Source organism: Orbicella faveolata, unplaced genomic scaffold (genome assembly GCF_042242905.1).
Source record: "Orbicella faveolata isolate gen_17 unplaced genomic scaffold, um_ofav_v1 contig_12, whole genome shotgun sequence".
Classification (NCBI taxonomy): Eukaryota; Metazoa; Cnidaria; class Anthozoa; order Scleractinia; family Merulinidae; genus Orbicella; species Orbicella faveolata.
In genome coordinates, this window is record NW_028301539.1 from 22,466,294 (window position 1) to 22,487,794 (window position 21,501).

General features: G+C 40.2%; 1 protein-coding gene across 6 annotated transcripts in view; it reads right to left on the bottom strand.

The window, feature by feature from the left end:
• The window catches only part of LOC110060015 (endothelin-converting enzyme homolog), a 36,144-nt gene extending 14,680 nt beyond the window's left edge, over positions 1 to 21,464 (bottom strand). Inside the window, exons 1-4 of one of the 6 annotated variants that reach the window (XM_020766744.2) lie at positions 21,294 to 21,464; positions 10,413 to 10,667; positions 1,876 to 2,066; positions 390 to 647 (exon numbers count right to left, since the gene is read on the bottom strand). In XM_020766744.2, the coding sequence (XP_020622403.2) occupies positions 390 to 647; positions 1,876 to 2,066; positions 10,413 to 10,659 (696 nt within the window). In that variant the 5' untranslated portion in view covers positions 10,660 to 10,667; positions 21,294 to 21,464. Of the gene's footprint in view, positions 1 to 389; positions 648 to 1,875; positions 2,067 to 4,443; positions 4,852 to 5,410; positions 5,457 to 5,795; positions 6,011 to 8,051; positions 8,530 to 10,412; positions 10,668 to 14,799; positions 14,946 to 16,894; positions 16,990 to 21,293 lie in introns of those variants that run through there. The other 5 variants (XM_020766745.2, XM_020766743.2, XM_089282870.1 and 2 more) reach the window with 5 other exon arrangements.
• Positions 21,465 to 21,501: the final 37 nt, after the last annotated feature.

Below are 21,501 nucleotides of genomic sequence, written 5' to 3' on the forward strand. Positions count from 1 at the left end.
TGTATAAGAATTACATTGACTTTTAGGGGGGTCTCAACCGTCAACCGTCAAACGGGCCGAAAAAGTGAGGAAAAAGTTCACCGCCAGCCGTCAAACAACGGAAAAAGGAAAATTTAATCGATAAAACATTGGCGTCTCGCCATGGGCGCCCTAATTTGTGATAAAACGTTTCGAAATTGACACTCTTAAAGAAATGACAAACTATCTCGCCCCTTTAAAATGGGCCTCTCGTTCTTTAACCTTCTTAACCTTCCCCATGTCTGTCCTGATTTGCGACAAGGCTGACTGACGCTGTGAACAGTTTAATCCGAAAGAGGGCACTTTTGGCTACTAACCACTAGTATGACGAAATTTGTTAAAAAAAAAAAAAGAAATCAAACAAGTCTCACCTGAAGAATGTGTTTGTTTGAATCATGGGGGTCGATGAACACTCTGATGTCAATAAATGGCTTGCTAAACAATTCACTCGTTACTTTGCCAATCCTTTGGGTAATATTCATGGACGAGAGAGGCGTCATGTTACCCGTCACATTCCATCCTCCCATGTCATCAATTAACTTCAGCAGCGGACCATCTCCCCGTGCTTCAACAGCCGTTTTGTTCAGACAGATGTTATAAAACTTGACGGTCTTCATCACAGCCTCATTCTGGTAAAGAAATTGGGGAGATTCTTCTTTAAACAGACTGCCTCGAGGCGGGTTTTAGGCAGAATCAGAATAAGCGTTTTAAAGTAAAATCGTGTGCGCTTTCTACTGAGAAATTGCGTAGTTTTCCGGATAACTGTCGTGCCATTAAAACTATCGTATACATACCAGAGCCGTACCTAGTAACAGGAAAACCGTGGCACTTGTCTCAGTCATCATAAACACCTTAAACGCCCAGGAAGAGAATTTAACCATGGACATTGCCACAGTTATAATTTTTTCAGGGGCATTGCCTCAATCAGAATTTTTTCTGACTTTGGCCCTGCTTACCAATAAACTAAAAATGTCGAATGTAGAAAAAGAACGTGCAAATCACATGACAATAGACCATGTTCGTATTCTCGCTATTTGACTGGAAGTATCTCGTAACTGAGGCTCAGGAGAGAAAGTCCTTTCAAAAGCAAATGACATTTAACTCTTTTTTAATGATATTCCCCCGCATGAGCCTCGACTGCAAGCTAGTGCCAGTCCAATACCGAAAATCTGCAAGTAGTCTGTTGGTGGCGGGTTGGACGTGACCTTCAAGGCTGAAAATCTTTAACGCCATTCTCACTGGTTTAGTATTTTTTTCACGAGTTTAGAGTTAATTTTGTAAAGCAAAACAAAGAAAACCAAATTAAGCCCCAAGTGACCCAAGCTGGCAGAGTTTCGTTAATCCCGGCATAGTTAATAGAGGGAACTGGTTATGAAGCCCGGTAAACATCAGAGAAGCAAACAAAGATGCCAAGATTTATGTTGGAAAGTGCACGACCGTGCACAATCTTCTTTTTTTTTTTTGCGCCCATACAACGTTTCTATTGGTTAGTGTTTCGGTCAGCAGTAAACGACTATTGTGTTTTGTGTACGGTCAAGGCAAAAAGAGAGAAAAAAAAAAACATGCAACAAAGAACTTTGTCGAGTTTCATTACCATTCCCATCTATTTCAATAGATAAAACTATGATCTCGGTTTTAAGTGCTTCTGTTTTCCTGTGACTTCTTCTTCGCCTCTTTTCTCGGTGACAATAAATTGCATCACCCAAAATTACCATACGAAGGTGATAATCATATCTGTCATCAAGGCAACGTCTAGTCATAACACCACCCCGCTTCCTAGCGCCAGAAATGGAGTATTACCCAGAAGTCAGCTTCACGAGTATAAAATATACTACCAAAATTCAAGCATTTTCTTACAGAGGAGTAGTTTTTCTCGGCATTCTCCAGTGCTTGTTTCAACACATTGAAGCTTTTCTCTCTAACCAGTGAGAATCCAGTAACTGACGTTTCTCCAGGCTCCAAAGCATTCTCAGTTTCCCAGCCGCCACACACGTATTCGTAAAAATCAGTACAAGGATCGGCGCTCTGGTTGAGCTGCTTTAAAGCATCTGAAAATGAGAAAATGTAGGTAGCTTAGCTTAGCTTAGCTTTCTTTAACTTAGCTGAGCTGAGCCCGGCTTGGCTGAGCTGAGCTGAGCTGAGCCGAGTTGAGCCGAGCCGAGCTGAGCCGAGCCGAGCCGAGCCGAGCCGAGCCGAGCCGAGCTGAGCCGAGCCGAGCCGAGCCGAGCTGAGCTGGGCTGAGCCGAGCTGAGCCGAGCTGAGCCGAACTGAGCCGAGCTGAGCCGAGCTGAGCCGAGCTGAGCCGAGCTGAGCCGAGCTGAGCCGAGCTGAGCCGAGCTGAGCCGAGCTGAGCCGAGCTGAGCCGAGCTGAGCCGAGCTGAGCCGAGCTGAGCCGAGCTGAGCCGAGCTGAGCCGTGCTGAGCCGAGCCTAGCCGAGCCTAGCCGAGCCGAGCCGAGCTGAGCTTTTGCGCGTCGTCGGCGGGTAATACACTTGGCTATTTATCAAACTGGTGGGGAATTGTGGATTGTATCAAACCCCACTCTGTTCTGACGAAGGACTAGCTATCGCTCGAAAAGTCAGCCTCACAAAATTCTTACGGCGGTCAATTAATCTTATCAACTGCAAGTTGACTAATAGCTAACGAAAGTTATGCCCAACTGAGCATAGTGTGCAAACGAAAAGCCAATCAGAAAGCTGTCTAGAACAGACGAGATGAACATAATTATGCAAATCAAAATCCAGTCGTGAAAGATTGTGGCGGGGACAAAGAAACAATAGAAAGTATTAAGAAAGCAAAGAATTATTTACATAATGCCATAACGTTTTTCAGAATTTTCGAATTTTCGACGATGATTTCCCACGCGAATACAGTATGAAACGAGACGGTCAGCTATGTTTACATTCCATAGATTACTCAATTAGAATGTTAACTGCCATGAACTACTGTTCAGTCTGACGTCATTCAAAGGGTGATGAGATCTATTAAACTGTGTAACGTCATTAGTGTCACGTCAATGTGGACCGAAACCACGAACTGCTCTTAAGTCTGACGTCATTTAACTAACCTGCGAGCAGATTCACGGATCACTGCGCTCGACGACTGGCTTGTCGCACGCGCGTGAGACTCAAATGTGAGCCAGTCCTCACAGGCTATCGTTAACTAAAGACTAACCCGAACAAACTATAAATTAACTGTGTTTGATGTGACTGCGGCCAGCATCTGACCTAAAAGGTATTCTCCTCAGCTTTTGTTTAGTTCGTTTGCTAGCTTGCTTTCCTTTTTTGACCTTTTTTAGATTTTTGCCCTGCGGTGTGCCGTATGTGGAAACAAACCGTCAAACCTATGAAAAATAAATATGTTGACCACCCCCCTCCCCGATATCACTGTTCGTCGCTGTCATTTCTGTCTTTACCTTAAATCACAGGTTTTTAGCAACTACGTCAGAAATTACAGTGTTTCTATGGGAATCCGATGGAAATTAATTTTCTTTAAAGAGAGAAAAAAAAAAATGAATGCTGAATAATTTTTGAATAGCAGAGTTAAGATTCTAGAAAATGGATTGCATTAATCAAATTTGAAGGATGATGTCCAGTGGCGTTTTTAATTTTCCATACATTTGTCTGAAATTACTTTCCGCGAACTTGTTGTACGTGACTCACAAGTTCGCGCCAATATGCGGGAAAAAAAATAGAGACAAAATGTATGGAAAATTAAAAGCGCGACTGGAGGCTTTCTAGCACAGCGACATCTCTCATATTTGGTCAATGCAATCCATTGTCTAGTATCTTACGATCCGTAAATTGTTCAGAATTCGACTTATTTTCGCCATAGGATTCTCCTACAAACACTGAAAGTTCTGACGTATAAGTTGTCCACCCGTCGAGACGGCTTCAAAACAGTAATAACGTCTATTCACTACTGACAATACTGCGGAGAAATTGCATTGACAATGAGGGCTAAAACAACAGCCAAACAAGAAAGCCTTTTACATATTCAATCTGCTCTCATTTTAACAAATCAAACCACGTTTAAGCCATGTGACGGCGACCAGTTATCAGCTAACGTATCCCCACCCGACCCCTCTGATTTGTTTATGGTGGTGTCGCCTTGACATTTCTGGAAAAATCGATTCTATTCTGGGAAAGATTGACGCGTCACCTCTCAACTATATACATAAACATGGCTTTAAAAAACAAGTGCTATAATCGCATCGAATTCGGATTTTAAAAGCTCCAACCAGTACGATTTTCTTGCAAATTGGTGGTTCTGCTTAAATTATGCAGAATTATGTCACGCAACTGTCTACACGTGTAAATTACTCATTCAAGCTTTCAACTGGATTGATTTATACTTTACATTTGAGAGATCTCGAATACAACACCCAACTTCTATAAACAAGGAAAACAAAACATTCAAACCTTACCCAGTGAAGCATAAAGACACGCCTTGGTGCCGCAAAATGTTTGAACACTCGGAGGTTTTCCCGGCTCGCAATCCTTAGCTTTTTCCACGGCGAATAATGTTATGAATATAATCGACAACAAGAGAAAAATCACGGTAGCTATAAGTAAAACCTTAAACTTATTGAAGTGCCTTAATTTGTACTTGACACTGCCGTGCTCTTCACCATATTCATCATATTCGGTTAACTTTTCCATTTCGATGCTTCAGGAAGGTTAAACAAGGAATAAGGCGCTGAAACGTCAGAGACAAAACTTGACCACGAAACTCAAACGAACGCCAAGATATTAAAAGAAAACGGAAAAATTGACACGTGAAACAAGGGACAGCTGGCTGCGACAGCACTGATGACTGATGAATCTCAATGATCTCACATGACGCGTGACGGATGTCACGACATCTCGGGTATTCGGACTGTCCCCTCTCCCCACCGCAAAAAAAGAACAAATGAATAACGGTTGGTAGCACTGGAGTTACTGAATATGCTTGTCATTGAAACTTGGTAAGATAATTAAAATCGATTGCGATATTATTGTAGGTCAGAGGAAACTCTGTGCTTGCCCTGGGTCATGGGGGAGCCTCAAGTTCTTTACTCTTTGTGTTGTTTGTTTTTGCTCACTGACTCGGCTGACTGACAGACTCACTGACTTACTGACTGACTGACTAACTGACTGACTGACTGACTGACTGACTGACTGACAGACAGACTGAATGGCTGACTGACTGATTGACTGATTGACTGACTCACTGACTCACTGACTCACTGACTGACTCACTGACTGACCGACACTGAATGGTAGAATGGCTGACTGTTTTGACGGATTGAACTATATTCCTAAATAAATGGCACTAAACGGTCTAAACGTTGTTTAGTGTATACAACACTACATAGGCTACAGACCAAAATTGTAGCGCAAACTTTCGCCCACCTATTGAGGCAAACAGACATGCTTTAGATCCACAATATCTCAGTTGCTGTCCTGGTTTCAGAGACGTGGGAATATCAGGCGTTTTTGGCCTTGGTAACCTCAGAGATGTTTTTGGCCGTGCTGTACTCAGAGATATATTGGGCCTGGCTCTGCTCAGAGATAGTTCTGTTCTTGCGGTGCTCAAAGATGTTCTTGTTGTGTTCAGAGTTGTTTTTAGCCCTACTGTGCTCTGAGAAGTTCTTGGCCTTGCTGTGCTCTGAGAAGTTCTTGTTCTTGCTGTGCTCCGAGCAGGTAAATTTGGCCCTGTTGTGCTTTGAGAAGGCTTTCGCCCTGCTCTTGTCTGAGATTCCAAGGTACACTGAGTGCTATGGTTCGTCGCTGAAGCATTCATCGAACTAATACTCGCCACAGGCTTACTGTGAGTTCCTTGTTCCAAGCAGTACAAGGTGACAAATACGATAGATGTAATCAGAAAAAAAATTACTGCCACAGATAAAAACAGCAGGCAAATGAACGTGCGTGACCTTCTTGTCCGCGAGCTGAAAAATATTTCCTCATCGTTATAAAACTGATGCATGATATTCTCGAACGATCGAGGCCTAAGCGTGTAACACAGCATGGATGCTCTTGCCGGCTAACCAAGTATTGGGACAAAATTAAAGTGGCATTTTGTGCGTCGTTTATTCAGGCACTCTAAATTGAACTTATTATGTCGCAATATTTACTATTAACAAAGGAATAAGCTGAAATATTAACCGTGAGAGCTCAGAGATCGCCCAAAAATTAATAATTGAGATTCCAGCCTCCCTTCCAGATGTTCTACATCTTCTGAATACTCGAATTTAAATCATTCCCAAGAATGAAACAAATCCAAATTTGAAAACCCTTCTTTTACCTTCCCTTCTAAAGATGCTCAACAGTAACTTCCCTGCTTAATGGTGCCTGCTTAGTGATTGCATCATATCGAAAAATATTTCTGTGTAATAAGTGAAACCCTTAGTAACCTTAATGCATCAGACTTAGCCTCCGAATAACAAGAAGAACTGGATCGATAGAGAACTTATCTCGTACTCAGATCACCTCTCTCTCCGTTAGAGAAACTGGGTATGATATTATCAAGAACAGAAAAAAATCATTTATTTTTCGATCGGTCGTGATTTGTCTTTTTAAGTTAATTTGTATCGCGAATGGCTCACTTAATAGCCCTTTCTCTATTCGCCATATTTTTTACAGTCACCATGGCAGTCAACTGTCGAAGGTAACCCATTGAGACCCTCTTGATTGGATTATGTTTCCTTTGAATTGTTTGCTCTTCTGTTTACGTAATAGTGCCCTATTGTCACAAGCCCCGACTTGTCTCTTTTTGGCCGAAGGTAAAACCAATGGAACACCATCGCCGACTGAGGAATTTTTGTAGCTCAGAAGTGTTCAATTAGTTAAGGCAAACCAGCTTGGGCTCTTAGTAACATTCTGATATCGACGGTTAATAGGTTAATATACATGTATTGTACTTTGAAAAAAAAAAAAAAGAAAAGAAGTATACTGAGATTAAAGGTCTCATTTTATGCGCACTTTTACCAAATAAAACTCAAACAAAACAAATTCCTTTGTAAATAAGTAGCTCCATGAATCCCTTCGTAAAGGTTTCAAGAACTTGGAAAATAAAGCATCTTTACTGATCTGAGTTGAGGGGGATGAATAGGTTTTCGGATCGACGGATTTGGCCTTAAAAAGCGCGCGGATTGTGGATTTTTGCGGTAAATCGAGCGGATTCGCGGATTTTGAAAACACAGTGGATCGTGAATCAGCTGTGAATTTTGGCGTGGATTCCGGATTCTGCCTGTCTTGATGTTCGGATCTTAGGTCCTAAACGAAATTGGGATGATAGGTCTTTCTTCATCCTTGGTCGGTATGTTAATGAGTTCATCCAAATTATTTCTTTTTTCCAACGAAGCTCATTTAAACAGTCATTGGAATTGTGCTGTGTTATAGTCATCAAACATGTTGTCTTTTTCACTAGTTGTGCAAAATTAACAATGGCATTCACATTTACCAGTTTACCTTTGAACTTTTACACTTCTGTTTCCGAATGTGGTTGTGGTTTCGGATTTGAACAAAAATATTGGCGGATCGATGGATTTGGCGAAAAAATGGCACGGATCGGCGGATTTGCATACCCCTGTTCGCCCCTCTCTGAATTGTACGCGGTATTCAACTTGTTCTTGAAAAGCCTTGTGAGTTGAGTCAATTGTACATGTCAATTTTTAGCCATGACCCAATCTTTTAAAGTTAGGTTACCAATTTGTGAGCACAAACGGAGTGCTGCAAACAAAAAAGGTGTTCTTATTTGAACATAACAGGTAACTGAATAAGGTTACCTTCCTCTCCTATTCAGGCATAAACTGAATTGAACGTCTACAGACGACTTTTTCGCTCTCCTAGAACGTCTTTGAGCTTACCCTGCGAGCAGAGCCGGAGCGCCTTTGATCAAGTTGATCTTCTTAAAAAATCGATCATTCTAGGAAGATCGAATGAGACTCTGTTCGCATGGTACTCTAAGATTGTTGTAAATGTTGCTAAAAGAGATTAAGCACATCACTGTATATATCCTGATCAGTCCCTGAAAGAAATATCAGCTTACCTAATGAGGCAAGTAGACACGTTTTAGATCCACAATATTTCTGCTCTCCCGCCTTCTGCGTTGTGGGGAAATAAGTCGTAGCGCTAGGCTTTGCCGTGCTTGGAGACGTCATTGTCTTGCGCTCCGTACTTGGAGCGTACACTGTTTTTGAGGTAGACGGGCGCTTTTCCATGACGTACAATGTCACAAAAATGGCAGAGATGGTCACCAAAAGAACAACTGCCACTGATAAGATTACCAGGCATATACATGAACGAGACGTGCGTTTACTCGAACTAAATGAAACACCGACTTCTGTGTCAAATTTTTGCATCTTCCGAGCACAAAGGAGCTGTGCTAACTAGCACCGCTCAACTTACAATCACAATGGAAAACGTAGGAGCTGAGTCTATGCCAACTCGCGATCTCTCTGGTTTCGATTCAGTTTTCAAATTCAAGATATCATTGAGAACTATAACATTTACTTCGTATCTAATTACACATCCTTATGACTCGTTGTTGACAGTGTGAAGTTATTGACACGCGAAAAGAAAAAAAAGGGTCAAGCCTATATACGAAATATTTCAGAAACTAACAACACATTTGAATCTAACCTGCGATCACACTCCCCACTACCACCCCTCCCTACCTACATTTCATCCCTTTTCCCCGATGATCTCGCTTTCAAAGTAAAAAAAGCCCCCGATCAGCAGGTTAGTTTGAATCGAATTTTTAGTTATCGTAAGTCATGGTTCCTAAATTTTCAAATCAATGGAAAGTTCAAAATAACATTCCTTTTTTTTTTAGGCGAAACACTACTTGACCCACAAAAAATCATCATTTCCTTTTAGGCATTCTTCCAAATGATGAATCAGATTTGCTTTAAATGACACGCTGGCAACGGTGTTGTTCTTCTTGTGTACAGGAGCTTGCTAATTTGTCCTATGTAATCAGTACGCAGTCTCAGCTCACCCGCTGGTCGCTCGGCTTGATCTGTATACTGAACCGTAGTACCATTTTGAATTACGGTGCCAAGAAATCCGGGGGACATCCATTTTGTCAAACATGATTGAGGTCCGTGGACCAGGCTTGATAACATAATTATCAGAAAGGCGCTTAGCCTCGTTGCTATGGCATGAAGTGACAAAGAGTATTCCTGTCTCCCTGTGCAAAAACTAGTGTCATCACAGGCAACCCAGCCCTTAGCCGTGAGGTCAACTACTTAAGTCACAACGATTCGGCGACTTTTTGGCGTCATAATGCAGATGGAGTCAGCTTTACAGTTCCCTCGCCCATTGTTTTTATTGCGTTAGTACAGAATAGTATGGAACAGGCTTTCGTGATCAATGTAGTTCCCTTAGAGCTACATTGAATTGTTCAGGCTTTGCCCACGGGCCTACACGGTGGGGTAGGGAAGGGGTAGTTGTTAGAAATTAAATCCCTTTGGCTATCATCGCTATAGTACAACATCTGCTCGTCAACAAGCAGGAAATTTATGTACGCTGTCCATGCATGTGATACTAAGGCCCTCCACAAGTTGCTCGGCAACATTTTGACAACGTTTTTCACATTTAATGCCAACCGCACACTTCGACATTTGTCCGAAATGCTTCCCTGAAAAGACACTTTCTTCATCCGGAATAAAGAGAGGATAAAGGTGAAAAGTGTTAATCCCCCAAGTAGGCCTTGGTCTAAGGCAATCCTCTCAGGTTCCTTTTTAAAATAAGCCCACTTTCGGAAATCCCGGGAGAGTGTAGTTATAACCAACCCTGTGACCACAACCCTGCGATTTGCCCACGCGGACAGCCCGAGCGACTTTACACGCTATTAATCCTCCCCCCAAAAAATCAAACATTGCACGTGGTAACATGATTATCCGCGCGAGACTGGGTAACATGTCTAAAACTAACTTGAGAAGGAGGATAACCTTGAAAACAAGTCCTATATGTTGGATTAACTCCCTTACTCTTTTTATCCTCGCTAGTGCGGAGCGCGTTCACGTCTTTCGGGCATTTACTTGAAATGAATAGCGGAAAAAGCAGACTTCGCGTTGATCTGTTTTTAGCGCCGTGTTTAATGCAACACGGGACATACTTTAGGCAACAAAATGGGAGATAAATGGAAAAAGCTGGTTCAAAAATGCACGTTCTACAAACTAGGTATGCTTGGTCCACATTTTTCAGGTCTTGAGAAGAACAAACGTACCTCGATCGAATAAAAAAAAGACCACTGTATGCAGTTAATCTTTTTTTTTTTTTTTTTTTGCTTCGTCAACTGTCTTTCCACAATGAAAAGCTCACGGACCCCCTTGATTTCAATGTCGACCCATGGGAACCCAAACTGGCACCGAACAAAAATAGTTGATTAGCGAATTAAACTTACCGACGGCAGCAAACAAGCATTTTTTCGAGTCGCAGATCTGGAGTTGTGGTGCTGATTCCTGAACAGCTTGCTCGTGAACTTTACTCTTCTCCAACGCAAATAAGACAATGAAGATCAGACAAAGAACAAAGACAAGGAGTAAAACCACGGTAAGAGCTATTATTATTCTCTTTGCTTTCTTCCTGGAAGATAAATTCTCAAACCCAACATCCTCCTCATCGAATTCTGACGTGGCGAGTTTCTTCATGTCGCGATCTGGAGAGAAAACAAAAGAGGAAGGTGATTCGAATTCTTATTTATTCAGTACACAGCTGTCTTAAGTTGAGGGTATCAGAGAATGAATGTCATGTGTCGCACATCTGCCCTGTCATGCTAAAGTATATAATGAACGGCGTTTAAAATTTTAAAACTGTTCTGAACAAATGTCAATTTCTCATTAGGCTGCGAGAACTAGAATTGAAAAAATAAAATTCCTTTAAGATCTCCAGTTATTGATCAAGTTTCACGTCAAATTTTGTTTAAATTGTGCGACTAATATATGTGCGGCTATAGTGAAAGCTATTGCACCATTCATCCTATAGTAAGTTTTTACGGGAAAATGTATAGAAAGAAATAGTTTTTTTTTACTAATAAGATTTTGAAAGCAGAACGTAGAAGGAGCGCAAAATCAGAAAAACTAAGCATATCGCGGCGAGAGGAAACAGACGGAGGGCAGCACTGAGACAGCAAGTCTGGCGGCTGGTTTAACGAAGAGGGGAAGTAAAGCAGAATGACAAAAGCGGTCTATTAAGAACAAAAAAAAAACAACAACAACAAAAACAAAAAACAGGAAATAATCACGAACGAATGCGATGTCTTTTTATTAAGACTTGAATTATGGTGCTCTACGGACAGTTTGTCAGCCATGTCCAATAACCCAATCTGACTCCATTCTTCATCATCTCACTTAAGAAAATAGCTTGGTTTATTTCAGCTCTTAAATTACTAGAAAGGTAATTATTTAAATAACCTCAACTACCTTACTGACGTCTTTACTTTAATTATTTGCTTTCAGTCTAAATGCATAGATGAGTTTTGTGGTAAGCGCAAATTGCAAAATTCAAATACCTTCCTATTAGAAACAACCTGCTGTCCCCATTTACAAACGAGATAGACGTTTATGACTTCAAAACATGATTTCGAAGTTATAAGCGCCAATGGAACAACATGGCTCTGAGAATCATAATGCATCATCATTGCTAAGTTTCGATGGAGTTTGATGTAGCTAAGACACCAAATCGCCAAGTTCAGTTAGCCGGATTTAGCCATAACACTTCAACCTCTTCTAATGCGGAAAAAAAAGGATATTATGAGGACGCCATCATGAAATTTCCAAAACAACTCCTTCCTTGAGCCGTGTAAACATATACGTACAGACACATTAATGTTTGCAATCGAGGGCCGTTTCCCACACATGTAGACCGAGGGGTTTCGTTTCATGTACTTTGGTGTACGACATACACGGAAAAAATAACGAAGAAATCAACTCCAGTTGAAACGAAGCAATTTTACTGTTAGTAGAAACAGTTGTGAAAGACGCACGCACGGTTTGGGGGAACTTTAAAAACACCCGCCTGTTCCTACAGCATTTCTCATTCTCCCAAATTAAAGGGACACAGTCAGCTGAGGCACATGCGCATTAGATACGATTTCATAGCTAATTTGCATATCACAGAGACGCGATCCATACTGTTTTTAACCAAATATGATAAAAATAGTATCATAGAATGAGCAAAACCACACTAAAAAACAGGCTATTCAGCAAACGATTGAAAATCAAGCAAAACACCGTGAAGATTGAAGCGGATTTCTAGATGTACTTTGATTTCAGGTTGAGGTAAACTTTTTTCAAAATGAGAAAACTAGTGTCCAGGTCAGCGCGGTCCCAAAGCTGACTGTGTCCCTTTAAACTTTCAGCTGTGTTTCTATAATCACTATAGAAACACGGAAAATATTTTCAATTTCTAAATTAATCAATGAACAATATAAAGAAAAGGTACTAGCAGAAAAAAAACGTTCCAACCTTTTAAACTGTCACTAACCCTAATGGCCAAGTTAGCACAGATCGTTGATCAAAGTGCCCATCGCCCACACTTATGCATTGTAAGCTATAGCGTTTCAACAAAATTTAGTGCTGGACTAAACACATAACGTTTTCTTCTCCTTTCTGTCCAAAGAGCATACTCCAGTGTGTAATCGTCAGCTATCTCAAAACATGGTCTGTGTTGACGGTTTTTTTTTTATCATTATCATTATTATTTTGAAAAATATTTGTGACAACGGAAGATTTTGCAAAGTATTTTAGAAGAAACGGTAACGACATAAGAACATGATGTTTCAACGACGACATATAGTCATTATCAACAAGATTGGTAACGTTATATTATAGAAAAGAAAGTGTGAAACTACATTAGAATGAAATGAGGCATGGAAAACAAGAGAACAGTTTCGCTGCATAGTTCGGTCCATTTGAATGTTATAAGTAGGTCTCATTTTCCTAATTATTAACAACCCATAAGTAAGGTAGACCACTCAAATTTTCCACGGTATTTTTTGAGATGGCAAATTGCTCATGAAGATTGGTCGGCTTTTGTTTGTGTCCTTCCTTAAGGCGTTATGCTTTAGTTCAACATAAACAATGCTATTCATCATTGAACTCTATATGATACGTACAGATAAAACTAGAGAAGAGATCAATTTACTGGCAGTTTATTTTCTTTTTGCGCCATATGGTAACTTGAACTATAAAATTTGTCGACAGCTTTCAGACTCCTTGCACTCCACTCTTATTTTTCCGGCAAGAATTAATATACTATAATTTTTGGTGGAGTGTGCAGTCAGCTTCCTCTTGAAACCCAGGCAGATTTTTCGGGCCATACTTGGTTTTTCGATAAGCTTTTTACTACCCTGCCCTTGAACAGAGCAAAATGAATATTGCATCAGTTATTTAAAAGAAGATATTCGATTGAAGTTGGTTATGTGTTTTTAGGAGAATCGACATTTCCAAGGAAACGATATACAGAAATGTTCGAAATCTGTAGAACTTGAATTTCAACTGAGCCCAATTTGACATATAGAGATTACCTTGATAATCTCTTGCTTAAACCGATTACTGTGTATTGCATATGAAGCATGTGGAAGCATAACAATTCTGTATGTTTGATTTGGCACAATAAATTCGCAACATTTCCAACCGCTGTTTTAGCAACAATGAAAATACCGAAAGATAAGCACTGTTCCGATTAAATTGCCTTAAAATAATAACAAACTGCGACTTACAGTTATGTTCTTAACTCATGAAAGTTTCGTCGAGTTTCTTTTTTGTGATCCGGCCCAAGAACGAGTATTTTGTTCTTAAAATTATAGTCATACTATAATTTGCGTGTAATTATTTTGCAGCTCGAGTGTCTTATCAAAAGCACTCACCAAACCCCTCCACAGATAGTTTTTTTTAGCAGGTATGCTTGGCAATGCAACAAAAAGTCATTTGTTTGTCCTTGTCTGCTCTGCGGATCTAATTAATTCTATAAACCAGGACAATCTAGATGGAAAGCTCACAAGTCGGGTTAATTTGCGGCTTTAAAAAAAAAAATCTCCAGTCGACTCCCAATAACTTGAACCCTCGCCAACTCGAACTTCGCGCTAACGCGAACCAAAATCGGGTTAGATTAAAATGTGCACCACTGTTTTAATAGATATACAGTTAACAGTTGACTGTTTCTTTTTTTTCCTTATTTCTGGTCATTTGTTCTCAACTCCCGATAACTCGAACCTTCTTCAATTTCCCTTGAAGATCCGCTTGAAAGTTTGAGTTATCGCGAGTCGACCATCATACGAGCAACACTTGATTCACGTCAGAAAGATCAACACTGGCCAGTTATTAGAGTAAATATTATTTCTTATGTGAACCTTGAACTTCATTTCGGAAAGCGTAAATGGAGTTAAAACCTGCCTCATTTGATCAGATCTGTGTCTTTCTTTCAAGTTACCTGTCTTTCGTCTTTGTGATCTTTTGTTTCCTATAAAGATGAATCTCACTTGCTATCAGTTGGGGGGATTCAGCTGTTTTTTAAATTAGGTGCTCTGGAGTTCATTTGTCTGAGCCCAGCAATTTTGTGGAAAAAGGGTAATATAAGGCTTTTTAAGGCAAAAGTACTGTCAATGGTGGAAATTCGGGCAAGCATTGGCTTACCCTTCTAATTGGATCATTTACAAACACTAACCAGATGACTAACCCGTGGGACCCCGGGCTCTAAACGTTTCGGTTCGTATCTTCGTTCCTTCGTCATTTGAAATGAGTACTAATGTCCTTGTCTGTCAGTGTAGAATGTATAGCGAGTGAATTTACCTTCTTTTTACGTCGGAAAAAGTATGGCTGATCCTCTGAAAACGTTGTTCGGTTGTAATCTACCCTGCGTATGTTCTCCCGATGGCAGCAATTACAGAGAAGAAATAAACAGCTCTCACAGAGATTTCGTAACAAACAAAAAAGTGTCATATGACATGCGTAACTAAAGTGCAACGTGGTAGCCTGTCGTGTTGACATTTTTTTCGGCTCGTCGCGTAGACAACACAGAAGAAATTATATCCTCTTTTATCGTCTCAGGTCAGTGATGTCAATGATACATCCAAAATCATTTATGCAATTTGTATTTTTGCATTATAACGAATCAGATTTAATCTAGTTATGTAACGCTTTCGAGTGGAACACCATGGGATATCCCACGAGTCTCGGTGTAAACAAACGAGCCTTTAGCGTTGCATAACTACTTTATACCGTGCCATAGCTAGAAAGTGCAGCGGTCAACACAATTTAAAATGCGACATACGCGCAGCGGTTGGGTGTAATACTGTGATATACAACGGCTTTCCTGTATTCCGATTGGCTGTATTTTCTGTGCCATGGCATAAAAGAAAGTAGCAAATCTAAATTACATCATAGATATGATGATTCTTTTCCCACTTGATTTTTACTTCAGTTTATCTTGCTAAATTGGTTTGCTATAGAATGTAGAGTTGTTCATTTGTTTCGTTGCCGCTGTTTAGTTTGATGCCCCTGTGATGATTTGCTGTTGCCAATATAGTTTGCTAGTGGCGTGTATAAATTAGTGTTCGCTCTGGAGGGTCAGCTGAAATCAGATTCCTCGAAGACGTGACCCGAATGTTTTTGAAATCTAGGCTGTTGCAAGAGACAGGGTTATCGACCAAGCTTGTCCGGTCAAGATGGCTGGATATTGGCCAAGTTCTCTTTTTGCTTGTTTATGAACCGAGACACAGTCGAAACCCATAAACACGCAAAACAAGAACGAGGTCAATATCCAGCCATCTTGACCGAACAAGCTTGGTCAATAAAGGATTTATTATATGGGATAAAGAAAACCAAAAAAAGATCTTCGCTCTCGGGACACAGAGCGTAATTCCAAGCGGGAAAGATAACGCCATCTTGCCAGCTCGGGTAGCCAATCATAGCGCAGGATTTGGTTTATCTTTCCCGCTCACGGAGATACAATTAAGCGAATACGATAATTTTCCCCAATTTTTACTTCATTGTATCTTACTGAAATGTTTTGCTGTACCATGCATAAATATTGGCAGACCCAAAAACGTTGTTGTTGTTGTTGCTGCTGTTCAGATTGTAATGCTCCTCAATTAATCAATCAAACTTTATTTAAAGAGGTAGCACGTAACAGTTTGTACAACTAATGAACCTATGGCCCTCTGAATGAAGAACATTGTACGTAGTTTACTTGTACTTCACTGTAGCATATGCTTTCCTAATGCTGTTTTTCAATGTTCGCTCTGGAATCGAAGCCCAGGGATGAAAAATGCCGAAACGACTTTAACCATGCTTTTGTTTATTCCGTGACGCGGTACGTCCGAACTAATGTTTTTGAAATCTACTGGGCGCTGTTGCAAGATATGTGCGGTTTCTTATCACAAACATCACCTAAGTGTATTTTGTAGCCGGAAGTTACACTCTTTTATAGTCAGGAAACTATTTAGGAGTTTACGGTTGTCTTTGGATGAAACTTAATGTTGTCTCAAAACCAAGCCAAAAAAAGTTCATGAGAAGTCTAGATTCTGGACTTTCTACAGCGTCTCGTCAAATAAATATATCAGGCCTTCGTTATTTTTCCTCTCTTCCACCTTCGAGAAAAAAACATCTCCGCGTGATTGGAGATGGTAATATCAATATCCCCCGCGCCGTGAGCGTTAGTAAGTTTAAAATAAGACCCAATTTGGATCTAGGCTGCGAAACATACATTTCTATGCAGTTAGGACACTTACACCCGAGTGTTCGTTTCGGTTCTCGATGTCTGTAACACCTTTATGGCCTTATGTTACATAATCTAAGACACACAAAACCCCCCTTTGGCCGACTTTAAGATCGCTGTATTAATTAACTGTTAAGCGCCTCACCCCATACAATAACTCTAACTCACCCTAACTTATGAACTGATCGCTCAAGCATCGATTCATTCTTTAGCACCACGGAAGAACTGAGTTTGTCTCAGCTTAAAAAACAGTTCGGCTTGGCGTCAAAATAGAAAAACATTTCCTTGTACCTGTCACTGTCACAAGACAATTAATATTTGCACTTATCATTTACAAAATCCCAGTGAGGAACTGAGAAAACAAGCTTTTAATGCTACGGCAATTAGTGTCATAACTTATATAAATGAAAGATGTCAAACATGACTACTAAGATAACATAGTGGTAATTGATTATAAACTCTAAGCAGGATTTACAATGCTTTCGTAGCTGTTTCTCGACTAGGGCATACAGTTCAGCTTCTATTTGTGTACACTTAAATATTTAACTGACTTGCACTAAGCTACTTTCTGTTTTTGTGTTTCACGAAAAGCCTCTCTGAAGTTACGTGATTTTCTACGTGATATTTCGTTATTGATAAAAGGACAGAAATATTTTGTTCCGTCCATCACGGGACACCGTAGCTCTGTCTTGACATTTATAGTTGTGAATGTGCTTTTAGCTGACAGTGTTGACCCTCCAATTGCCAGAAAATGCATTACCTGAAAAGCTCAATGAAGTAAAGTTCTGATCTGATGTATCCTCTAGAAACATCTGCCTGTTTTCGTTGTCCTATTAATGCTTCTGATTTCCAGTATTTAAGGGAGATCAAGAATCGCCAGTACAAGGCCTTAAAAGACCGCCATATTTTCAAATTAACCCGTTTACCTGCTGCCCAACCTCTCTTGCCTTTCTACTAACTTCACGTATTATTTACGCGATCTTTCTTTGCTCTTTTCAACCGTTGCATTGTACGTGTCGTGTTAAACTTTCTGTTTGTGTGCCATCCTCAACACTGGCGAAGTGACTCTACGTTTTCCTTCCTGTCAAAAATGCCTCCCTCCCCGCCCCCTTACTAATGTACAAAAACGCCGGACTCGCCTCGCGCTCGCATGTCAACGTTTTCACATTTTTTCATTCCAACAAAAACCAAGCCTCACCGTTTGATTTGTCATGTCTAATTAAGTAAATATGTCCAGTTTCATAAGAATCCATTCTTAAGTCATGTATGGGACCCCCAAATTGCCAAATTTTAAAACAAAACAATATGTGCCAAGGGGGCAAGCTCTTGCCCCTCCCCCCCTCCCCCCCCCCCCCCACTCCGGCATACATTTCTCTGTGAAAATACTAAAAGTTGTGGATATAGATCGTTTTCACGTCACGCCATCACTTTTTAAAATCCAAAACTTTAAGGGTCACTAAAGTTTTTCTCCTCATCAGACATGAGAGGCGGTATCTTTATACTGGTGCTCCGGCGGCCCGAAGGGCCGCCAAGCGGAGCCCCATACTCATATAGGAAAGCAAAGGAAACCCATGAGTTGACTTTCTCATGGTTATCATGGCTAGCGGTACTGCTGCTGGGCCGGTACGCACGACGGCGACGGAGTCGCGCAACATGGCGGCCATACTCCAAATAATACCTTATTACTAGGAAATTAACACACGTGTTAATTAACTTATTTGAAATTAACGCGGCTTAAATTAACGCGAATTGAAGGTAAATTTGCTTCCCAAAAAAGGAAATTAACACGAGAGAGGGGGCAAAATTTCAAAATGAGGGAAATTAACGCGTCTGCGACACCGAAAAAAAAAAAAAAACAGAATTTGTTGAGAACAGGAACCAATTTATTTTAACACTGTAAAGCTGACAGCGAACACGAACAAAATTCAGTTGAAATACGGTTAACGATTTCCTAATGTGAAAGATTAATGTGAAATGTAAAGTGCGCGAATAAGATTTGTAGCTACAAAACTATTGATCTTCCTGAGATTTTACTTAAATGATGTATAAGAGCAGCTGAAAACTAATATTCATACAAATTTTCGCTCCGAATGGGTTCTTGGTTTTGTGATACACTACGCTTGAATTTCTAAGCTTTTGCGTGAGGCGGCATTTACATGACGGCCTAGAGAGTTGTCATGATGGTTAAAAAAGTGACTTATTTCGGGGAACTTGGCTATCTGAACAGTTCATGTCTTAGAAAAAGTATTATTTTAATGTTTTAGAGTTCCGCAAGGGATGAACTCACGCTTTTGTAGCAAAACTCAGTGACAGATGTTTCTGTTGGTTTCCGGCCGCCATGTTGGTGTCATGCATACGGATGGGCACCGGCATGGCGTCTCCATACAAATCTCTATAAATTTGGGTAAAAATTTCTCCGCATATCTCGCATAAGAAAAATTGCTGTGACCAGAATTTTGGCAAGAGTCTTTGTATATTTACCTTCTTCCATTTTCCAGACATACACATACATACATACATACATACATACATACAGATTCTGGACTTTATCTATTGACCGGTTTTAATTTTTATTTTGATCTATTTTGAATTGCGTGACACTGAAAAACAGCAATTGTTTGGCCGTGTCAAGAATGTCTGGAGTGTGTCACAGATTTGGGAGAAAATAATGGTAATCAACGTCGCGGAAATTAACGCGCAACCTTATTGACAGCGCGGAAATTAACATTAACATAAATTAACGCGACTTAAATTAACACGAATTTTTTAAATCCGCGTTAATTTCATGAAGCGTTAATTTCCTATAATAAGGTTGACAGAAACATGCAGCCTTGGTTTACCGTGTACTTCTTTGATATTAGACATCCATGTTATGATCAATTGATACCTGTCAAAATAAGGTATCCGCTGACCAGTATCACGTGACCATATCGCGGACTCAAGTTTTACAGCTCATCGAGGTCACATGTTTCTTTGAAGTTGACCGCTGATAAAGTGTTAATTTTCGATTGGATCGCGGGCTCATGTCAGGTTAACTTGTTGAAAACAGCGCAAGACTGTTCGGAAGCCGGTTAACGCTAACTCAGGATTAAAAGTTAACCGAATTATAACTATTTCTTCTATACAAATGGTTTTTGCTGCCTTATTTTTTGTACATGGTGATTATTAAAACTCAAAACAGAGGGCCAAACAGCATACAGAAAACCTCACCGGAAAGTTACAAAACTCAAATCAAAATTCTACCTTTTCCTGGGTTAGCTTAATCGGGCTCTGAACAACCAGGCCCAGGAGCTACGCTTTTAGGCTGGCCTAAATCTATATATTACAGCTCAATAGCGTGCTCCGTTTGGAAACCAGAGCATTTTAAATTTTAGGGCTATGGAGGTGCGTGACACAAGGCTACGATCGAGTGTGTTGTAAACATGGTATATACTTATCTCGTGATTTTGAACCTTTTTAGAAGTTAGAGCATTAGAAAAAGTGCTTATTTAGTGCTACTTTGTTCAGTACTGATAATTCGTCGCCTAAGTTCCAGATTTCCGGCCGCCATATTGGTGTACCACAGATGTACAATAACATAGCGTTCTCATATTGGCTCTGTAAATTTCTGCGAAATATTTTTAGTTTGGGGAGACGCACGAGCCTAAAACTTGGAGAAGTCTCTTATTTAGTTATCTTCTATAACATCACAATTTCTTAGCTTTTTCCACTGAATGGTTTTCGATTTAGTTTTTCATTGAGTGATATCGTCGAAGTAGTTCAGTTTGGCTCTCTGAGCGGAGACCGGAGGGTGTGTTAAAGCCTAGAATTAATTAACCGATACATAAACTATGCTTACATTTGCTGTAAAATTCAAAAAATAGTGTAGACAAAAATGACTGCAAAGGAAAGATTTACTGACCATATTAAAAATTTTTACAACCAAAATCTTATTGCCATTAGTCGGCGCTCACCAATTGACTCGGCAAATTGCGGAAGCCATTGGATTGAGCGGTGTGTCTTGTGCAAATTAATCTTGAAAAGATTTCGGCAATAATATCAGTTATTCACCAAACACATGTAACTAGTCCCTCGAGGTTCCTCAGATTTTGAATTAGCTAGTAGACTGTTTGTAAAAGCTTGCAGCTCGCGATCAAGAGAGTGCTTGGTGCGACCCGGTAACTCGAATTTAAAGCGACTTTGACCATCATCAGTGTTTGCTGTCTTCTCCAAAACACAGTGAAAGGTTTCATAGAACCACTTAAAAGGACCTTTCATGTCAAAACATGACAGAACGTCGACAAAGGAATGTAAATTACAATAGATAAACAGCGAGAAATCAATGCGAAGAAATAATGAGCAAGAAGCTGATTTGTAGGATAGCACTGATTGTCCCTGGATCTGTTGAAAAATATATTGCGAAAAGTCTTCCAATTTTTGCACAGCTAATATTACAGATTGTATTTAAGGAACTTAGAAAATATTGCGCGTCTCCTTGGTTCATCACTGCTCATAATGGTCATAGGTTTGACCGTCGATCTTAAAATTTATACAAATAATGCTAGCTACCAACAGTGTACGTACTCACAATTTCAGTAAACCCTTGAAGATGGAATCCTTCCTGCTGCACACGCTGGGATTTTTCAAAGCGTTTCTCCTCGACAGGATTTTCACGAGACCTCCGAACTCGATTCGTTTTCACTAGAATGCTTCAATATGACCATGATATGACTCACTGATTATGCTCACGGCTTGAGAAAATTTGCATAAAACTGACACGAAAAACTAACAGTGTT